This window comes from Onychomys torridus, chromosome 5 (assembly GCF_903995425.1).
Source record: "Onychomys torridus chromosome 5, mOncTor1.1, whole genome shotgun sequence".
Classification (NCBI taxonomy): Eukaryota; Metazoa; Chordata; class Mammalia; order Rodentia; family Cricetidae; genus Onychomys; species Onychomys torridus.
This window is the reverse complement of record NC_050447.1, coordinates 124,298,299-124,319,217: the sequence shown is the minus strand read 5'-3', so window position 1 is coordinate 124,319,217 and position 20,919 is coordinate 124,298,299. Positions and strand designations below refer to the sequence as shown.

The 20,919-nt window shown below is 49.2% G+C and overlaps 1 protein-coding gene across 8 annotated transcripts in view; it reads left to right on the top strand.

Annotated features, from left to right (window-relative positions):
* Sema4d (semaphorin 4D) overlaps nt 1–20,919 on the top strand; it is a 78,035-nt gene that overhangs the window by 53,416 nt on the left and 3,700 nt on the right. For 2 of the 8 annotated variants that reach the window (XM_036186941.1, XM_036186940.1), the window contains 6 exons: nt 1,308–1,530; nt 2,732–2,847; nt 5,901–6,073; nt 6,150–6,193; nt 10,035–10,238; nt 18,904–19,113. In XM_036186941.1, the coding sequence (XP_036042834.1) occupies nt 1,308–1,530; nt 2,732–2,847; nt 5,901–6,073; nt 6,150–6,193; nt 10,035–10,238; nt 18,904–19,113 (970 nt within the window). Of the gene's footprint in view, nt 1–1,307; nt 1,531–2,731; nt 2,848–5,900; nt 6,074–6,149; nt 6,194–7,568; nt 10,011–10,034; nt 10,239–16,568; nt 16,601–18,903; nt 19,114–20,919 lie in introns of those variants that run through there. The other 6 variants (XM_036186939.1, XM_036186938.1, XM_036186946.1 and 3 more) reach the window with 5 other exon arrangements.

The following is a 20,919-nucleotide window of genomic DNA, read 5'->3' as shown; positions in this document are numbered from 1 at the left end:
GGGTCCCGGGCTTCAGGGAGGGCTTATGTCCCCTTTGGGTCTCAGGCACACAGATCCCACAGCTTCCTTGCAGCAGGAGTCTCTGCCCTGGGCTGAGTGACTGCTGGGCCTGGGGGGTGAAGAGCACAGTCTGTTCCTTTTCTGATCTCCTCTACATGTTGGGTCATAGGTCTCACCACATGCTGCCCAAATGAGAGAGTGTCCCACTGGCCTGGGCTCTTTGGAGAAACTGACATTGCACAATGGCAGGCTTGCTCCATTTCCTATTTCCTACAAAGAAATTTTCATTTGTCAGCAAAGGCTAGGCTGTCTCCTGAGGCAGCCTGTCCATTAGACAATGGGAGTCACGTTCTGTCCTCCTAAATATAGTAAATTTAAAAAGTAAAGAAAATTCTAGGGTTCCCTGTACATTGTCGCCATGTGGTGAATGGGTGTGTGGGGGTGGCTTTTGGATAGTGCCCTATCTGGCTCTTGAAGCTTTCCCCAGGACCAGCTTCTCCGTGGGTGTCTGGCCTGGACACCCTGGTTGTTCTTGTGTGCATGCATGCTGTGTTCAGTGAAACGTGGCTAGGGAGTAGGGACCAAAAAAGGAAGTCTTTCCAGCCTTTTTTTCTTTTGTATGCTTCTTAGAATTTGGTTCTCTGTGTGTATCTATCTCTCTCTCTCTCTCTCTCTCTCTCTCTCTGTGTGTGTGTGTGTGTGTGTGTGTGTGTGTGTGTGTTAAACAGTATTTAGCATGCTTTCTTCTTGTAGGAAAGCTATGAAATGAGTGTTTTTTCACTTGAGAAGTTCACTAAGTGTTTTCATTGACACGTAATTCCTCTACTGATGCTAGGACAATTATGTCATGTGCTTTAAAACCACAGCTCCGGGCTGGAGAGATGGCTCAGAGGTTAAGAGCACTGGCTGCTCTTACAGAGGTCCTGAGTTCAATTCCCAGCAACCACATGGTGGCTAGCAACCACATGGTGGCTCACAACCATCTGTAATGAGATCTGGTGCCCTCTTCTGGCCTGCAGGCATACATGCAGGCAGAACACTGCACACACAATAAATAAATAAATAAATAAATAAATAAATAAATGAATGAATGAATGAATGAATGAATGAATAATGAATAAAATAAACAAACAAACAAACAAATAAATAAATAAATGCCACAGCTCCTGTCCCTGGGGAGGTCGCCTCAGCCCCGTTAATCTTTGGAGAAGTAGGACTGTAGCCTTCCAGGGCTGCTAATGTGGCTTCTCTTCTGTGCTCAACTGAAGCTAAAGTGGGTGTGTTACCACGGTGCTTTTGCTCCACAGTGCATCGACAGTGAGGCTCGGGCAGCCAACTACACCAGCTCTTTGAATCTCCCAGACAAAACGCTGCAGTTTGTAAAAGACCACCCTTTGATGGACAACTCGGTGACCCCAATAGACAACAGGCCCAAGCTAATAAAAAAGGATGTAAACTACACCCAGATAGTGGTAGACAGGACTCAGGCCCTGGATGGGACCTTCTACGACGTCATGTTTATCAGCACAGGTGGGTTCCTTGGTAAGACTGGGAAATGCACTTAGTCATTTGTGGGCAGATGTGGTATCTCCAGGAGCCCCCAGAGGTTTGTGATAGCATGAGAGGATTTCTAAGACATCACTGCACCTGGGATTCTGAGTCTCTCTTACTTGAATCAGCAGGCACCTGGGGCGCTTGTTATGCATGCAAGTGCTGGCCTGCACCTGGGCTGGAGTGGAACAAAGTGGTTCCTGTTATCATGGGACCAGTGGGACTGGCCTGGTCTATCCTAATTGGTAGTGGAGACCCTGCCCCCTTCTAGGAGGAGCCAGGCTCCATCCCACCCTGATCAGCCTTAGGAGGGAAGCTCAACTCCCAGGACAAGTCTTCTTGATAAGGGTGGAGAGTTGGAGCCTGGCAGCTGGCAGCGCCCCAGGGGCCACCCTTAGAGCTTCCCAGGTGACTTGGACCTTTTGCTCTCACCTGCCTGCCTGGGCCCCTAACCTCGCCTGGAGGGCCAGTAGAGTGCAACAGCTGCCTTACAGGGAACGTGACTCAGTTGTCAGGATGTGACCTTGTTGGTGAAGGTCGTTGGAATCCACCTTGGGGTAGGCGTGATGCTTTATGAGAAAACTGGGGTTCTTATAACTTGAGCTCCTAATTCTTTATTTTCCAAGTGCTGCTCTCCACTTGTAAAGCAAGGGTGTTTTCTTCTGAGCACCTCGTTGAGGGAATGACTTGAGTATGCAGAAGTCTGAGTGGTGGCCATCAAGGTTGGAGTCTCCTGGTTTCACCCTGACCGAAAGCAACTTCAAGGCAGAGGGCTTCTTTTGCTTACACTGTAGATCATAGTCTGTCATTTCAGGGAAGTCAGGCCGGAACTTCAGCAGCTGGTCACATCACATTTATAGTCACGAGCACAGAGAAATGAATGCATCCATGCTGCCTGCTTCCTGGGTTGCCTTTGCTTAGCTAGTTAGCTCTCTTCACTTACACAGTCCAGGACTACCTTTCCAGGGGGTGGTGCCATCCTCAGTGGGTTAGGTCTCCCCATGTCAGTCAACAATCAAGACAGTCCACAGACATTGCTGCAAGCCAGACTGATCTAGGCAATTCCTCTGCCGAGGCCGTTTCCAAGTGATTCTAGATTGCAGTAAGTTGACACTTAAAACTAACCAGCATGACATCCTTGGCATTTTCCCCCTTGCTGACCTGGGGTTTGACCTTGCAGACCGGGGAGCTCTGCATAAAGCTGTTATCCTTGGGAAAGAGGTGCACGTCGTCGAGGAGACCCAGCTCTTCCAGGACTCTGAGCCGGTCCAAACTCTGCTGCTGTCATCAAAGAAGGTAATGCAGTCTGTGGGCAGGCCCAGGTGGTTGCTGGGCTTGTCTACCCACCACAGATACCATCAGTCTCCATGCTTAGGACTTGCTAGGATGGTCTGTCAAGGTTTGGCAGCCTGTGGCCCAGATGAGCGGGCCTTTGGACTCTCACAGCCTTCTCCCATAGGATCTATAGTTTGAGACAGCGGCATGGCAGAGCCAAGGGGACTGAATATACTAAGCCACTAGAGCATGTGGCTGGCACTTTTGGGTAGTCACTAACCTGGGGAAATATGTCCTTGTGCCTCGAGCCTGAGAGAATGTAAACTGTGCTGGCGAGCATGATGCTTTGGCTAATTTGTAACAGGTCACCCTACAGAGCTCCTGCCACATCAATACTGCGCTTCTGGGCTCCCATAAGCCATGGAAACACATAGATGACCAAAGTGGCCCGTGGAAGCCAAGCTATGCATTACCTAGTTTTCATAGTTCACAAAATACTGTTTAAAATGTATTCTCAAACAATTAAAAATGTAAAGCTCCACCAGGTATGGTAGTGCACACCTTTAATCCCAGCACTCTGGAGGAACACGCAGGTAGATCTCTGTGAATTCAAAGCCAGGCTGGTATGCATATTATGTTCCAAGACAGCCAGGGCTATGTAGAGAGATCCTGTCTCAAAAATAAATAATTTTTAGAGCCCCTGAGTGGGGTATAGTACTTCATACCTGCAGTCCTGGGCTTTGGGAGGTAGAGGCAGGAGGATCAGGAGTTCAAGGCTAGTCTTAGCCACATAGCAAAGACAAGGCTGACCATGAGCAAAGTGAGACCGAAAATAAAAAGAGGTGTGAAGTCCTTCAGCTGGTGGACTGTATGGAAATGGCCTGGGTACTGGATTAGTCCACTGGCTGGGACTTGCTGTTCCTGGTCCACTGGCCTTGGGAAGAGGTGGCACCACATTTTACAGCTAGGATAGGGCAAAGAGGTGGAGAATGTGAGCTGTCCCCGGATCTCGGCTGTGCTGCATATTATCATGTGATCCTGGGTGTCATTGTATGCTCCTCATAAGGTGATCTATGTGTGTGTTTGGAAGCTTTTCGTTAATGTAGCTGTTTTGAGGACATGGGAGCCTAAGTGCTGAGGACTGGGTTTGAGCAGCACAGGACCCAGGGAAGAGCAGGAGCAGCACCTCCCTGCTGACAGATGCCCCTGCCCTGCTTCATGCCTGATGGCCAAGGTGCTTGTCTCTCCTTGCCAGGACTCAGATGAGACCCACTGAGAGATAGGTTCAGGTGCCTGTACCCTTGTTTGTGATGCCTGGCTCTGTGACAATGCTGAACTCTGTGGCCTGGTGTTGCCGTTCCCTATGGACTGCACATCTGTGGGCTCCATGTTTGTGATTCAATCTGCTTCAGGGAGCTCCCCACTGCAGATACCAAGGGACTATCAATCTCTTACCTGTGTGTTGGACTTCTGCCCACACCAGGTGGCCGCTGACCTGGCCTACAGCCAGAGACATGGCATGTCCTTGTCCTGGAATTCAGTGTCTGGCAGGTACTGAGCTCTTTGTGGCTTTGCCCAAGCATCATGGCTGATTTTTGTGGCTCTTTCCTTACAAATATAGGCAAGCAGAAAGCACATGATGGTGTGTCTTGCTGGGTGACATTTGCTGGCTTCTGTTCTTTGTATGGTGTTGATAGGTGTGGTCACACTGGCATGATGGATTCAGAGGTGAATGATAAAGATGTGTCCTTATCACATGTGCCTACTTTCTGGCATGAGACAGGGCTGGCATTTGAAGGCTGTGCCCTTTGGCTTCTAGCTGGAGTGCTCTGTCATCTACAGTGAGTCCAGGAGAGCAATGGGGGTGCCAAGTTGGGAGTGGGAGGCAGCTGAAGAGGACTGTTCTGAGTTTTCTCAAGACACAAATGAAAGTCTCTTCCCCCAGGTAGGGCACCATGGACACACCAGTCTAGCTCAGTGAACCTTGATACAGGGTATCAAGGAGGGATTATTTACAAGAGCATGTGACTCAGGCAGCCGCATCAGCAAACAACCCACTAAGTGGCATTCACAGAAGCTGCATCCATGGAGCTCCTGCACAGCTAACAGGCAGCTCGCCAGCGCTCAAGAGGTCAGAGTTATATAGTTATATAATGCTTATAGAACCTTGGGGAAGCGGGGACTTGTGATTCTTAGAACTTTTTCTTCAGTTTCCTTTAGTTTCTGAGTCTTGTGGGTATCCCTCTAGCCTCTAGGAGGGAGTGTTTCAGTTGGGAAATAGGTACAGAATTGCCTTTTCTCGGAAGAAAGGCTGGTGCAGAAAAATAACGCTTGAAGTTTGGCCCCAGATATGGAAGGGTGGTATCAGATCCCAGGCCGTGCGGGTGCTCAGGTGATGTTTGTGTCCTCCTGGGATACGGTACACCTGCCTATGTTTTCATACAAGATTTCTTTCTTAGTCTGCTTTTCTCTTGCTGTGATAATCGACTCGGTACACCTGCCTATGTTTTCATACAAGATTTCTTTCTTAGTCTGCTTTTCTCTTGCTGTGATAATCGACTCTGACCAAAAGCAAGTTGGGGAGGAAAAGGTTTTTTTCCCCGCTTACACTTCCAGGTCCATCCTTGAGGGAAGCCAGGACAGGAACTGGAGGGAGGAACTGAAACACAAACCATGGAGGAAACTGCTTACTGGCTTGCACTCTGGCTTCTGCTATGCCACTATCCTATAAAGCCCAGGACTGCCTGCCCAAGGGTGGCATCACCTAGAGTGGGCTGAACCCGCCTACATTAACTAGCAAATAAGAAAATGGCCCAGGCATGTCCACAGTCTGATGTAGGCAATTTCTCAACTGCCGTTCCTCCTGCCAGGTGTGTTAAGTTGACAGTGAAACCAATCAGGACACTGTCGGTTAGGTCTTGGTGGTCACGACTTGTGGCCTATTCTAAGCCTGGGAGCCCTGCCCTCCGTGCAGTACTTAAATGCACTCTGCCTTCCCCAGAGTTGGTAGAGAAGCTAGCAGCCCCGGCAGTGCCTTAGTCCCCCTTACACCTGCCCTTTGTCTCCATACACAGGGGAGGAGGTTTGTCTATGCTGGCTCCAACTCGGGAGTGGTCCAGGCTCCCCTGGCCTTCTGTGGAAAGCACAGTAGCTGTGAGGATTGCGTGCTGGCACGGGACCCCTACTGCGCCTGGAGCCCAGCTGCCAAGGCCTGTGTCACCGTGCACCAGGCAGTGGGCTCCAGCAGGTATGAGTATGGATGGGACTGTGTGTATGTGCCCTGTGCACAAGCTGGAGAGTCATGTGTGCCTGTTGTCTTCCAGGGGCTGGATTCAGGAGATGAGTGGCGACACATCCTTGTGCCTGGGTGAGTGGATCTCCTTTGCTTTCCTGGTCAGGATGGCAAAGTTCCTGGTGTTTCCTTTCTCCTCTCTGAACAGAGGTCAAGTGGCATGCGACAGACCTGGGACCTACCCTTGCAGTGGACCTGTGATCTTCCTCTGTCCCTTTGATTACAGAAAGAGTGCTCAAAGTCACACAGGGTGTATCGGGTCGCTGGAAAGCATGCCCTGCCCCGATCGAAGCTCTTCTGTTCTGCCTAGCCCCTTAAACAAAACCTGAGCTTGTTAAGAATGAGAAGGAAGGAGCCCTTGGGTATGGCCAAGCAGTCCAAATCTAAAAACAGTGATTCAGGAACATTTTAGTGCAGTGTCATGCTTCAAGGAGAAAATCTTATACTAGAAGAGGTAGTTTCATGCGTAAAGTATCATTAAAAGTATTTTAAGGCTCCGTTTGCAGATGGCTCAGTTTGTAGGACCTGACTTTGCTCCCCAGAACTCATGTGAAACAGCTGGGCATGGTGACATGCTTGTGACCCCTAAGAAGGGCAAGACAGGTGGATCCCTGGAACTTGCTGACCTTGGATAGCCTAGCTGACTTAGCAAGTACCAGACCAAAAAAAAAAAAAAAAGGTAACTGTCACCTGAGGAATGAATGACACTCGGTGGATTTCTGGCCTCTATATATGAACACACACTCACACTCAGAAAATTGTATAAAATTCCCTTCATGCTCTGTGTCATTAAAGTACAAATGAAATTTTATGTTTAGGTTTTGGTCCCCTTCCAAAGATAGCTGTCTCATTTTATATATGCAAATATCCCCAACCCCCCAACTTTTTCCATCTCTGGTATTTGAGACAAAAGACACAGCTATAGTTTTGGTCCTTGAGGGGGTCCTGCTGCTGATGGCTGGCCATCGGGGAATAGCTGTGACCAGAGGTAGACATAGAATCTCACCAGGATTCTAGTCTGCCTTCCCCGCACATAAGGGCAGGTGGGCCCCAGCCCTGTGCCCTCTTCTCTCACCAGCCATGGTGGAGTAGGAGACATGTAAGAAGAGGGCCCCTGCTAGCTGCCCTGCCTCCGCCAATAGCAGAACATTTGGCAGCTGAGCCTGGGTGCCGCGGCAGGTGGAGGAGCTGACCAGTGCACAGCCCTCCAGCCTGCTGAGTCTTCTCCAGGGACAGGGTGAGAACAGGACTTCTCAGAACTGGTACCGAAGTCTTCATTTCTGGGGGCTGCTGACGGGTCACGGATGCCTTTATCTTGGTGCTGAAGATTCCATCTGGCTCGAGTGGGTGAAACTCTCGTGTCGTCCTATGGGTGTTAACCTATTTTTGAAAGCAGTTGCGTAATCAGACGGAGTTGTGGATGCTGAGCACATTTATTTTGATGTTCCAGATAAGAGCAAAGACAGTTCCCATCAGCACTCTCTCAAGCACGGTGGCACAGCGGAACTCAAATGCTTCCAAAAATCCAACCTGGCCCGGGTGGTGTGGAAGTTCCAGGACGGCGAGTTGAAGGCTCTGAGTCCCAAGTATGGCTTCGTGGGCAGGAAGCACCTGCTGATCTTCAACCTGTCAGAGGGAGACAGTGGTGTGTACCAGTGCCTGTCGGAGGAAAGGGTGAGGAATAAGACAGTCTCCCAGCTGCTTGCCAAGCACATACTGGAAGTGAAGGTGGTACTGCAGACCCCCACATCACCTGCCTCCCAGGCTGCTCAGACAGAAGGTAGTAGGATCACTTCCAAAATGCCGGTTACATCTACCCAGGGGTCCTCTCCCCCTACCCCGGCTCTGTGGGCAACCTCCCCCAGGGCCGCTACCCTACCTCCCAAGTCCTCTTCCGCTGGCACATCCTGTGAACCAAAGATGGTCATCAACACGGTGCCCCAGCTTCACTCAGAGAAGACAGTGTATCTCAAGTCCAGTGATAACCGCCTGCTCATGTCTCTCCTACTCTTTATCTTCATCCTCTTCCTCTGCCTCTTTTCCTACAACTGCTACAAGGGCTACCTGCCCGGACAGTGCTTAAAATTCCGCTCAGCCCTGCTGCTTGGGAAGAAGAAGCCCAAGTCAGACTTCTCTGACCTGGAACAGAGTGTGAAGGAGACGCTGGTGGAGCCTGGGAGCTTCTCACAGCAGAATGGTGACCAGCCCAAGCCAGCCCTGGACACTGGCTATGAAACCGAGCAGGACACCATCACCAGCAAAGTGCCCACAGATCGCGAGGACTCCCAACGGATCGATGAACTCTCCGCCAGGGACAAACCGTTTGATGTCAAGTGTGAACTGAAGTTTGCAGATTCGGATGCTGACGGGGACTGAGGACAGCGAGTCCCAGCCCGTACCCCGCAGTCTTCGTGGAGAGTGTTGTGTTGAGCCCGTTCAGTAGCCGAGTCTTGTCATCGTGCACCAGCCTGTCCTTTGTCTCTTTTCTCTTGGGTTCAGTCTGTGACTTGTCCCTTTTTGTCCTTCGGGAAACAAATATCTATTCCAGTCTCAAGTCCTACAGTCATCGGAGCGCTTATTTAAGATGTACCTGAGCCCTTTGTGTCCTGGGGGAGAGATGGCCACCTCTGTGGGCTGAGAAGAATGACCCTTCCTTTTCCTCTTCTCGTAGCAGCCACTAAAAGATAATTTAATTCCAGATTGGAAATGACCTTTTAGTTTATCAGATTGGTAATGTATCACCTGCTGTCCAAATGGGCACAGACTCTTTCTTTCACGTAATTATTTTTTTAGGATTTTTGCTCTGGTTATGTTGATGTCTTAGGTCATTTTTTTTTTTAAATTACCGAAGGAGATGTTTTAATATTCATGAGAAGATGAGCATTTTCTAGATTTTTGTTATATATTGAGATAAAATATGGCTTATGTCATTTAAGATTCTCAGGGATAGACTTATTTTTGCTAAATGTATTATTTCCTGCTGTTAGGAATGTAGGCCTAAAACTGTCTCTTGAACTCACTCACCCTTTTATTTTGGTGGGTTTTGTTGTTGTTGTTTTTGTCTTTTAATCTTACTCATTTTGAAGGAAGTACCGGTTTCCAAGATTTTCTTTCTGTGCTTTTTCCTTTTCTTTTTCCTGCCATACATCTACAAGGTGGGTTTTGAGTGAGGGCAGGTGGCCCAGTGGCTCTGGGTGGCAACTGAGCTGGTCCTGTGAGGGAGGAGGGTTTATACCCTGATGGCCCTGCTGCTTCTTGGAACCTGCTGCCCTAAGGGATGGCTCCTTCATGAGGACAACTTGGATCACTTCCGGTCTCTCCTTGATTCCATCTCACATCACTGCCCTCGGACTTCCGCCTTGATTGTCCACGCAAGACAGAAATGGGTTGTGTAGTTGGGCTCCCAGCCTCGGGACAGTGACCACAAACGTCCTGTGTGGGCGGCCACCGCTGCAGCCTGACTTCTCTGCCAGTGTCTTTCGGGATGTTAATGGGTGGTACGATTCTAACATTTGTTTCTCACTTACTGTGTGTGGAACACTCATTTCATGTAGAGAGTGATGAACTCTGGATCCCCTGTGCTGTGACACCCATCTGCAGCATGACATGCTCTCACCATTCGGTGTAAACATTTGTGTTTATAAGATTTATTTTGTTTTATTTTTCTACTTTGAACTGTATACATTTGAAAAGTACCCAAATAAACCAGAAGCTTTATCATTGACTGGGCGGGGCTTTCCTTAGTGGAGGCTGTCCGGGCCTCCTGTCCCTGGCTGACGGCCCTGGGTGGGGGTCGGCCCTGGATGCTTTTCTTTTCTCACCCCATGTGTCTCTTTTTTGCTTCACCTTCTCCGGCATGGCACTTGTTCTGATGACTTCTTCCTCAGCACTTCCTTTTCTGTCCTCTGTCTCACAGCCTCATCTTCTAAGTCCTTCCCTCCTGGCTCCTCCTCTCTATCCTGTCTGGGCCCTGACTCGTCTTCTCCCAGAAGCCCTTGGCCAGCCTTGGCCTCGGGGCCCAACAGTCGAAAGCGGGTTACCTTGCTGCCACCCTTCCTGAGTGACCAGGCACAGCAGGTGCAGGCGCTGGGGACCTTCTACCTCTTCTGCCAGGCCACAGGTGAGTTGAGGGCCTGAGTGTCCATGGCTGTTGTCCCTTACTGCTCGCCACTTCTGTAGCCTCCCCTGAGGTTCAGGCACCTGCGCTTTCAGCCCCATTGATCCTGAGATGAACTGTCTACAGTGTGAAGCTGTTGCTAGGCTGCACTGGGGGTCATCCAGCCTTTTGCTGTTAGACCTGAGTGCTGTGGTTCCATCTGTGGCGATGAGCCACTGATTGCTGGTTCTCCCATTTGAGTTGGGGTCTTACTCTGACTCTCCAAGCTTCCCCTGGACTCCTGGGCTCCAATAATGCCCCCACTTTGGCTTCCCAAGTCACTGGGTCTCCTGGTGAATGCCACCATGTCCTGCTCTTGTGCTTGGAGTTGTGGACCCAACCTTCATGTAGACACCTGCTTATTCTTCAGTCAGATACTTTAAGATTTATCATTTATTGTTTTGTGTGTGTGTGTGTGTGTGTGTGTGTGTGTGTGTGTGTGTGTGCTTGAGTGCATGAAGGGGCCAGAAGAGATGCCCTGGAGCCAGAGTCATGAACAGTTGTATGTCACCTGATGTGTGTGCTGGGGACTGAATTTGGGTCCTCTGCAAGAGCAGCAAGTGATCTTAATTGTTGAGTCATTTCTCCAGCCCTTAGACAGCAATGCAACAACTCTTCACGGGTACTCACAAGGGAGCTGGAGAAGCTCAGGGCTGGGTTTGTCCAAAGTGGCAAAGGACCCAGAGCCTTGTTACTGGAAAACTGGCAGCTGGTGGCCAAAAGCCATCACATTTTGGAGATGTTCTCAGGTACCTGCTACTATTAGCAAGGGTTTCACTGGCACAGCTCCCTGGGCTTGGGAGAGCGTGAATGACTGGGGCCTTGGGGAAGACAGACTTCACTGTTAAATGCACAGAAACCATACCAGGCTTTTAACACAGGGAATCTGAAGCAGGGAGTTGTTTACTAAGGTGATGATGGGAAGGCTAGCAGTGAGACAGGAAGGTAGGCTTCTCCAAAGACAGAACTGTAGGAAGCCACCAGCCTGGGCAGCAGGGCAATGAAACTGTATAAACTCACATTGCCAGGCCCCTGTGTTGGTGAATTTTTCATCAGGAAGGCCGATCAGCTTTGTCCTGCCAGCTGCTTCCCAAATAACCACACAGGGATTTAATATTAATTATAAATGCTTAGCCGATAGCTTAGGCTTGTTTTTAGCTGGCTCTTATAACTTAAATTAATCCATTTCTATTAATCTATGTGCTGCCCCAAGGCTCATTGACCTCATCTATGTACTTCCCATCCTGCTCACTCTGTGTCTCATGCTGTCTGTCTCCTTTCAACCCCCCAAGACTTTGCCCCTCTTCTTCCCAACATTCTCTCTGCCCTGACAATCCTGCCTATCCATTGGCCAATCAGCTTTTTATTAGCAATGAGAGCAACACATTTTCACAGTGTACAGAAGGATTATTCTACAGCACCTCTGAGACTGGGCCTGCATGATCCGCATCTACCCCTGCCACCAACACTGCTGCCCTCACCACCTCTGAGAGGTGCCATCAGAGGCTAGAGATGTGTTCTTCATACACTTTCATCGGCCTTCTCAAGGCCAGGGACCGTGGGGACCAGAAGTGTGCACAGTATGGGTGGGAACTGAAATGGGGGGAGTGTGTTCCTTCCCATCCCCTTAGAATGGATTGAACATGGGCTGGGGAGACGGCTCGGCAGTTAAAGTGTCTGCTGTGAAAGCATAAGGGTTCTTATCACCAGAACCCATCTAAGTGCTGGGTAGGCATGGTGACTCACCTGTAATTCCAACCTCACAAAGTGGAGACGGGATCCCTAGAGCATGCTAGCTGGAAAGACAAGCCATGTAGTTGTGCTCTGGGTTTGATTGAGAGACCCTATCTATGAATAAGGTGGGGGAGTGAGGATGATTCCTGATACCTCAGGCCTCCACATACGTACATTTTTTTTTTGGGTGTGTGTGTGTGTGTGTGTGTGTGTGTGTGTGTGTGTGTGTGTATTGCTTGAACAGATGTGGGACCAAATATCCTCCCTGCCCCCACCCTCTTTCTTGTCATTATTCTCTTCACAAACTGACCACATTTGGGGCCTTTCTTTTCTACCCTGTCTTCCGCTAAGGCGAGGCAGCTCAAGGGAAGGCATTGCAAGCTTTGGTGCTATGCTTGTTTGGTTATGACCAGCTGGGTGGTGTGCACACGCGGGGACTTCTGCTGTCCCTGAGCAGGTGGCAGGGTTGGGTCTGGTCTGCAGACAGCCCTATCTGAAGCAGAGGCTCATGTGGCTTTGAACTGAACTCCCTGCAGCTTTTTTCAAGAGGCGGTGTGTGTTCAGGTTCTGTCTCTGGTATCTGCTGAGGAGGCAAAGGCAGCTGGCCCAGGTGAGACTACAGTTGCCTCTCCCAGCCCAACCACAGCCTCATCCTACAGCCTAGGGCAGGGCAAGGCAGGGCAGGGCAGGGCAGGTTGGGAACGTGACCTGGGTTTTTCGCCTTTGTAAAGCAGCTGTTAGCATGATGGTTGCTGTAAGTGGGCTTGGGACTGGCTGATTAAAGGCCTGGTGAGCTGTTTTTAGGACATGAGACTTAAAGAGAGGGTGGACAGGGAATCCTCAGGTTCTTGGCTTGTGCCCTGGTGCCCACACTGGCTCTGCTGGTGACCCCGAGCTATCTTGGGGAGCCTCTCCCCTCCAGAGAGAGTTGATCAGGGGTCAGATAGCTAGGCTTGCACTAGGACTAGTCTGCCCACCCCTGCTCCCACCCAGGGCCTCCATGTCATCTGGGTTGGATGAATGTTTCCCAGAGTCTGAGAGGCATTGAGATACCCCCTGCTGCAGTAAGTGAGATGACCAGGGCAGGTAGCATCAGGAGCCACCAGAGCTGCCCCAAGCATGGCTGCTGGAAAGGTCAGACTACCTACAGCCTAGTGCTTACAGGACCTCCCTTGTGGTGCCAGGAAAGGCAGCAGGATCTGGCACTGCCTTCCTCAAGCCTTTGTGTCTGAGTCTGTGCAGGCCAGCACAGCACTGAGCTCCCTGTGCATAACCAGCCAGGTGTGTGAGAGAACGGAGCTACTATATTGCCCCACATTGCACTGCAATTGCCTCCCAGGTGTCCGGGTGTGACTTGTAAATACATGTTTATCCTTTCCTGCTGCCAGCTGCCATGGGTTGGCACATGCACACCATATACCACCCCCCACACACACCACATATGCCATGCCACACCACACCACACCCCACACTGCACATACACCACACTACACACACATTACATCATACCACATATACCATATATACCACATACACCACACATATTCCCCATACCACATATACCACACTACATATATCACATCCCATCTGCTACACCACACCACATACCACATAAACTACACTATACCACAAATACTAAACTACCCCACACACCACATATATCACACCATATCACATACTACCCACACCACATATATGACAACACATATGCCATACCATACATCCTACTTACACACCATACATACTATACACATAACCCACACCACATACCATGCTACACATAAATGTACCTACTACTTACTCAGTCCATAAACACCACATACATCACACAAATACCATATACATCACACAGCACACATACCAAACAGCGCGTGCGCGCACACACACACCCACACACACACCACATAGCACACAGCAACATAAAACACCAACACCACAAATCACCCACACCATAAAACACCAGTCAACGCCATGTGCGCATCCCTACACATAGCCACTATAGACAAACAGTATTCCCACCATACACGTACGGCACATACTTGGGCCCACCCTGATAACCTAAGACACTAACTTCAAGTTCTTTACTAATGGCACAAGCAAATTTCTTTTACCAAGCAAGGCTCCAGGCTGAGCACCTACATGCCTGGGGTCCCCTCAGCTGGCCCCTGTTAGCAGCATTTGAGTTTTGGTAGGAGTTTGGGCACCCCCAAGAGAGCTGAGGAATTGGATGGTGGAAACTACTGAAGCTTCTTCCTCTCTGGGCCTCCTGGGGTCTAGGCAGCTGCAGGCTCTGGGCTCACAGAGGCTCTCTGGCCCCTCCCTGTCCCTTTCCTGTCTCTTAGTGCTGAAGAGCACTAATGGAGACCTGTGTGGGCAGCCAGGTGGGTGGGGCTGGAGGAAATAGAGTCCTTGGTGTCTTCCTTTCTCAAGGAGGGTAGGGGCACACCAGAAAGTGATCTCCCATGATCCAGTATCCATGACTCAGCCACTGGGCCTTTTCCTGTTCTGGTCCTTCAGGAGGTGGTTGTGGTAAAGATCATGACCCTTACCCTGATTCTCACTGCCTTGTAATACTTCCTGGAGTATGCTCAGGGTCCAGGCTGCCTGCTGCTTCAGTTCACTAATTCATCCTGATAGAAGACGAGAGCATCAGACATGTCTTTGAGCAGTAAGCTTTGGTTCCCTAGGGTCCAGAACCCAGCGTACTCATTCCAGGGGGTGTTCCGGGTCCACAGTCCTAAGAAGCCATTGTTGGTGGCTAAATAGTCACCTCTCAAGACTGCAGGGTGCAGTCCTGACCACCTGCATGATGAGGTGTCTGGGGACAGTGACTCAGGGCCAGGGAGAGAGGCTGACACACTTCCTACTTGAGCTGAAGCCTCCCTCACAGGTAAGAGACAGGCTTGTACTTGATCTAAATTCCAGGCTAGCAAGGTCCATCAAGGTACCATTTGAGCAAGCAGTACACACTGCTCAGAGCAGTCTGTACGAATGGGATATGGCTGCTGGGGGAACTCATGAAACCTGAGACTACGGTGTGAGAAGTTTCTAGAAAAAAGCCCTGCACTGCTGATCTGTCCTGTGTGAAATGGACTGGATACTGACCAAGGGGGACTCTGAGGCTGAGGGACGCTTTGAAAGTGCCTTTGTGGCTGGAGTGCAGGCTTTTGGAGAGTGGCCAGTCCGCGGGGACAGGTGAGTCAGTGAGGCCTCTACCAGAATCCTTCCTGGCCAGGAGGCCTAGTTGTAAGGGTTCTGTCCTTAATTACGCCATCAGCCTGGGACGGCCCAGCCTAAAAAGCAGGGGGGCCCTCTTTGTGTCTCCCTTTTCTCTTTCTGCTCTCTTCCCTCCTTCGTTGGTCTGTCTCTCCATCTCTCCCTCTCTCCCCCTCTCTCAATAAAGCTCTAAAAGGTAACTGTGGCTCGTGACTCTCCTCCAGCACTTTTTTTTAGGCATAGCCGCCGCAGGTGGCAGCCAGCAGCACCGATTTAACCAACATTTGGTGCCAAATCCCAAAAGTGTCTGGGCGCTACAAAAAGACTTCAATGTAAACATCTATTACTATGACTAGTATCCTGACTTGATGCCAGGAAGAGCCCACATGGGTATGTCCTAGTTGGTGTTAAGACAGAGTAGCTGACAACAGCAGCTTAAGGGGAGCAGGTTTTATTTAGTTCACAGAATGTGTCCATGAAGGAAGCTTGATAGCAGGAGCAGATCAGTTTATGCTCTCTCGACCTCACCCTCTTCACCTACCCTCCAGGGTTTCTCTGTGTAGCCATGGCTGGCCTGGCACTCACTGTGTAGATCATGCTGGCCTCCAACTCACAGAAACCCACCTGCCTCTGCCTCCTGAGTGCTGGGATTAAAGGTGTGTACTACCACACCCAGGCTTTCTCTTGTTTATTTCTTTCTAGGACCCAATCTAGATGAAACCCTCACAGGCATGCCAAAAGGCCTGTCTCCTAGGTGATTTTAGATCCTGTCAAATTGATAATATCTACCACCACATAAAGGTAGCCCAAGGCAGAAACAACTGTTCAATGAACTCCTACCTGGGACATGAGTAAAAGAACTTCCTGAGCCAGAGATGATGGCACATACCTTTAATCCTGGCAGAGGCAGAACTTTTGAGTTCGAGGCCAGCCTGGTCTACAGAGCTAGTTCCAGGTCAGCCAAGGCTACACATACACACACACACACACACACACACACACACACACACACACACACCCGTCTTGAAAAGCCAAAACCACGGGGGTGGGATGGGGTAGGGGAAGATTGGGGGTTGGGGATTTAGCTCAATGGTAGAGCCTTTGCTCAGCAAGCGCAAGGCCCTGGGTTTGGTCCTCAGTTCTGAAAAAAAAAGAAAAAAAAAAAAAAAAAAACCCAAACCAAACAAAAACTCTGTGAGGCCTGTATGTGCGATGTGTCTGGGCGACCTGTGACACATAGGTTCATTATGGGTCTGCCCAGTGTCAGATGGCGCAGAACTGATGGGGTTGTACTGCCCACTGCCTTTAACGATCCTTCTCCCTCTCTTTAATTTCTGCACTCAGAAGGAACTGGATAGTTAAAGAATAAACAGAGAGTAAGTACCACTTCACCATCTTTCATGTCTGACAGTTATGCCATATTTGAGTTTATAGGTGCTTAAGTCTGTCCTCGTGGGGTGGGGTTTGCAGCCAGTATGTCCTACATGCTTCCATCTCACACTAAGAACTGGGTCTTCAAGGAGCTTTGCAGTTGGAGATTCCTGTTCATGGGGCTTGGGGATTAGCTCCAGTTCAGGCTACCTGGATTCTTTCCTTGGGGGTTTAGTTGTGAGACTCCTTCTATGTCTTCTGTGCTCACATTAGGGCAGTGTGTTCCAGTGGATGTGAGGAGGCTGGGCTTTAAACACACACACAAAAAAAACTAGAGTTAGTGTCTCGTGTTCATCCCTTGGTCACAATACCTCAAGGATTTTAGATTGATGCCCATCTGCAGAGGAAGGCTAATACAATATGGTTTCGTGAAAAGCATTGAGTAGCTATGCAGAAGGAGGCCTTTGGCCCTAAGATCTGCAGGTGCACACGCAGGATTCTACCCACTGTGGATCCAGATCCACAGAGCTGCACCTGTTCTGGACATGTACAGGCTCTGTCTTGCTCACTAAATAAATGGTTTCACAGCTATTTAAGAAGTGTCTGAATAGTATTAGGCATTATAAGAAATCTAGAAATGATCCAAAGTCTTCAGGAGGAGGTTATGTGTAGGTTTTCTACAGATATGTCTCTTGAAGTCCTCAGGGATCTGGAATTGATGACACTAAGGAGTGACTCCATCTGTGTTCTCCAGTTGGACTTCTACACATGTACTGATGTGTGTGCATATGCACAGACACATTCACATACATCTGTAAATACATGGAGTTGTCTGTGGCTAGAATGAAAACACTTGAGTGGAAAACAAATTATTTTTTAAGTCCACAGGGCTTGTCCACTAGTCTGCAGCCGGATGGGTAGTCACTGATGCTTCTGGAACACCTTTGGAATGTCCCTCAGAGAATGTGGCACATTCCTGGTTTTATGTTTGTTTTTTAATTATGTCTGTCTGTCTGTCTATCTATCTGTCTGTCTGAGTCTCAGCATATAGCCCTGACTAGGCAATCTATCTATCTACCTGTCTGTCTGTCTGTGTCTCAGCATGTAGCCCTGACTAGGCTATCTATCTATCTATCTGTCTGTATGTCTGTCTGTCTGTCTGTGTCTCAGCATGTAGCCCTGACTAGGTTGGAACTCTGGGACTTGCTATATAACTCAGGTTGGCCTTGAACTTACAATTAACCCTCTGTCTCTGCCTCCTGAGTACTGGGATTACAGGTGTGTAATCCTAGATCAATTCTGTTTCAGATAGTGGCTTTTTAAATTCTAAAAGTAACATTTATTTATAAGCTCTTAGAAAATAGATTTTAAAAATTCAAGGGGCTAGAAAGATAGATCAGCCATTAAGAGCACTTGTTCTTGGAAAAGACATGGGTATGGTTTCCAGCACCTACATGGTGGCTCACACTACCTGCAACTCCATTTCCAGTGGATCCAGTATCCTCTTCTGGCCTCCTTTGGCACTGCATGCATGTGGAGCACACACATGTGAGCAAAATGGCCATAAACATAAAATAATAAACAAACAAATAAAATAAATAATTCTCAGAGCAGGGAGGTATCTCATCAGACAAAGCACTTGCTGTGCAAGCATGAGGACCAGAGTTCTGGTCCCCAACATGTACATGATGTCTGGCAGACCGGCCCAATAGCCCACCTATAATCCCAGCACTCCAGAGGTAGGAAAGGGCTGGCCCCAAACTTCCATCTATTCTTGCAGGTGACTCCTGAGTACAGCAACTGCAGGTGTGCACCACCACACTTGGCTAGTCCTCAAGAATTAGTATAAAACCCCAAAGCACCAGGCAGAGTGAGGTGGTACCCACATGTAATCCTGACACCTGGAGGGTGGGGCCAGGTCTATCAGGAGTTCAAGGTCATGTGGAATTAGGGTTCAAACACCTGCATAACAGGTACCATATTTCCAGACACTGTCATTGGGCACTTCACTGGGGAGGGGGTACACAGTACAACCAGAAGCAAGAGGTAGAGGCCATGTCTTATGGAAGGCACAGGCCATGCAAGTGTACCCTGAATAAAAGCACCTGATGTCACAGCAGGAAGCCCACAGGAAAGCCACAGAGGCTAAAGGCAGGTGTGGAACTTTGTGACTCAGTTCCTCCAGGAGAGACTGGTACAGAGCTGGAAGCTCCCTCAAGTCACGATCAGTTGGGACCAAGATGGCCTTTGATTGGGCAATCCCCTTGAATCTTGAGTGGAGATGTTGAGAAAGTCCATGTGCCCACAGGTCCAGCGGATATCCGCTTCATCTGGGAGAAGAACAGACATGCCCTGGAGACATGTGTTCCTGTGCAGACCCACATGCTGCCTGATGGCAGGGCCCATGTGCTCAGCTGGCTTCGGGACACTGTCCAAGAAACCACCGACTACAGCTGCTCTGTCCTCTCCTCAGCAGGGAACCAGACCTCAAAGGTTCAGATCACTGTGATGAGGCATGGTAAGTTCAGGCCACTCTGGCAGCAACACTTCTAGGGGCTCACCTTTAGCCTCTGTAAAGACACTCATGGGAAACTTCAGTTTGAGGATCAACCTATTCATTTTCTGCTGGGGAAGATGAAGATTTAGCTTTTCACTGCTTTACGGTGGGTGAATTGTGACACACAGGCACTACAAACACACCTGCACGTGTGTACATATGCCATATGCATGTATGCCTGCACACACATGCATACATACCAGACACAGATGCACATGCTACACACATGGCTACATGTGCAGAGCTACTTACATAACACACATATACACCACATATACTAATACTTCCTGTCCCACACTTCCCCATGAGAGAAGTTGAATTTATGTTACTAAGACAGTGGAGGTTGGGAAGATGAGGCTCTTGACAACGTGCTTGCCCTACAAACCTGAGGACCCAGGTTTGACCCATAGGACCTAAGTGAAAAATTGAGTGTGGGGTTTGGAAGGCTCAAGGGGTAAAGTGATTCCCTGATGACCTAGTTTGATCCCTGGGGTTCATGTAGTGGAAACAGAGAGCTGACTCCAAGTTGTTCTCTGACTTACACACAGGTGGACATGTGTGTGCGCTCTCTCTTTCCCCCTCCCTCCCAATAGAAGAATGTAATAGTAAATACCTGGGTGTGGGAGTTGGGGATTTAGCTCAGGGGTAGAGTGCTTGCCTAGCAAGTGCAAGGGCCTGGGTTCGATCCTCAGCTCAAAAAACAAAAACAAAAACAAACAAACAAACAAACAAAACCCCAAAAACCTGGGTGTGATGGTATCATTTCTAATTCCATTGCCGGGGAGGCAGAGACAGGCAAATGCTCACTAGCCTACCAGCCACCAGCCTAGCCAAATCAGTAAGCTCCAAGCCCCAGTGAGCCTGTGGTTGATCTTTCTCTTCTCTCCTCCCTCTCTCTCTCTCTCTCTCTCTCTCTCTCTCTCTCTCTCTCTCTCTCTCACACACACACACACACACACACACACACACACACACACTCTTTCCTGTACCATTCCTCGTGAGGCTGATTTCCAGTTGCAGAGTACTTAGCTACCATAAACTCAATACCAGCTGCTCATCTGAGCAATGAACACTCTGGCTTGTTACTAACCTAGAAATCTTCCATCATCTGCCTCTCAGAAGAGCCAAGGTCTTACTTTGGGATGGCTTTTTAAGGCAATCCCTCACTCTGCAGTCCAAACCAGTTTCCTGTGATCCCCCTGCTTCAGCTGCCTGAGTGCTGGGATTACAGGTTTGCACACCTGGTTTGGGATTTCTCCTCACTTTGAAGCCAGAGTTCTGTCTTCATGTTGGAACAACGGTCTGATTTCCATGTGTTCTTTTATTGAGCTGCTGTTTTTTGTGGGTTTTTTGTTTGTTTGGTTGATTTTTCGAGAAGGTTTCCCTACACAGTTTTGGTGTCTGTCCTGATCTCCTTCTGTAGACCAGGCTAGCCTCAAACTCACAGAGATCTGCCTGGCTCTGCCTCTTGAGTGCTGGGATTAAAGGCATGCACCACCACCTGGCTTGAGCTGCTGGTTTGGTTTTGTTTTTTAATGTGGTCTTGTGGCATACCTCATAAAACAGGTATGGAAGTTAAAAAAAACAACAACAAAAAAACAAAAGCGTGATCCCTGAGTGCTGGTCTAGTTGGGTATGCACAGTCCAGACACCATTCTGACATCTGAGGTCACTGTTTGGTGGTGCTAGGCCCTTCACCTGAGCCTTCCCACTTTTTTGAGACAGAGTCTCACCGTGTGTCTATTACCCGAGGCCTTTATTATTTTC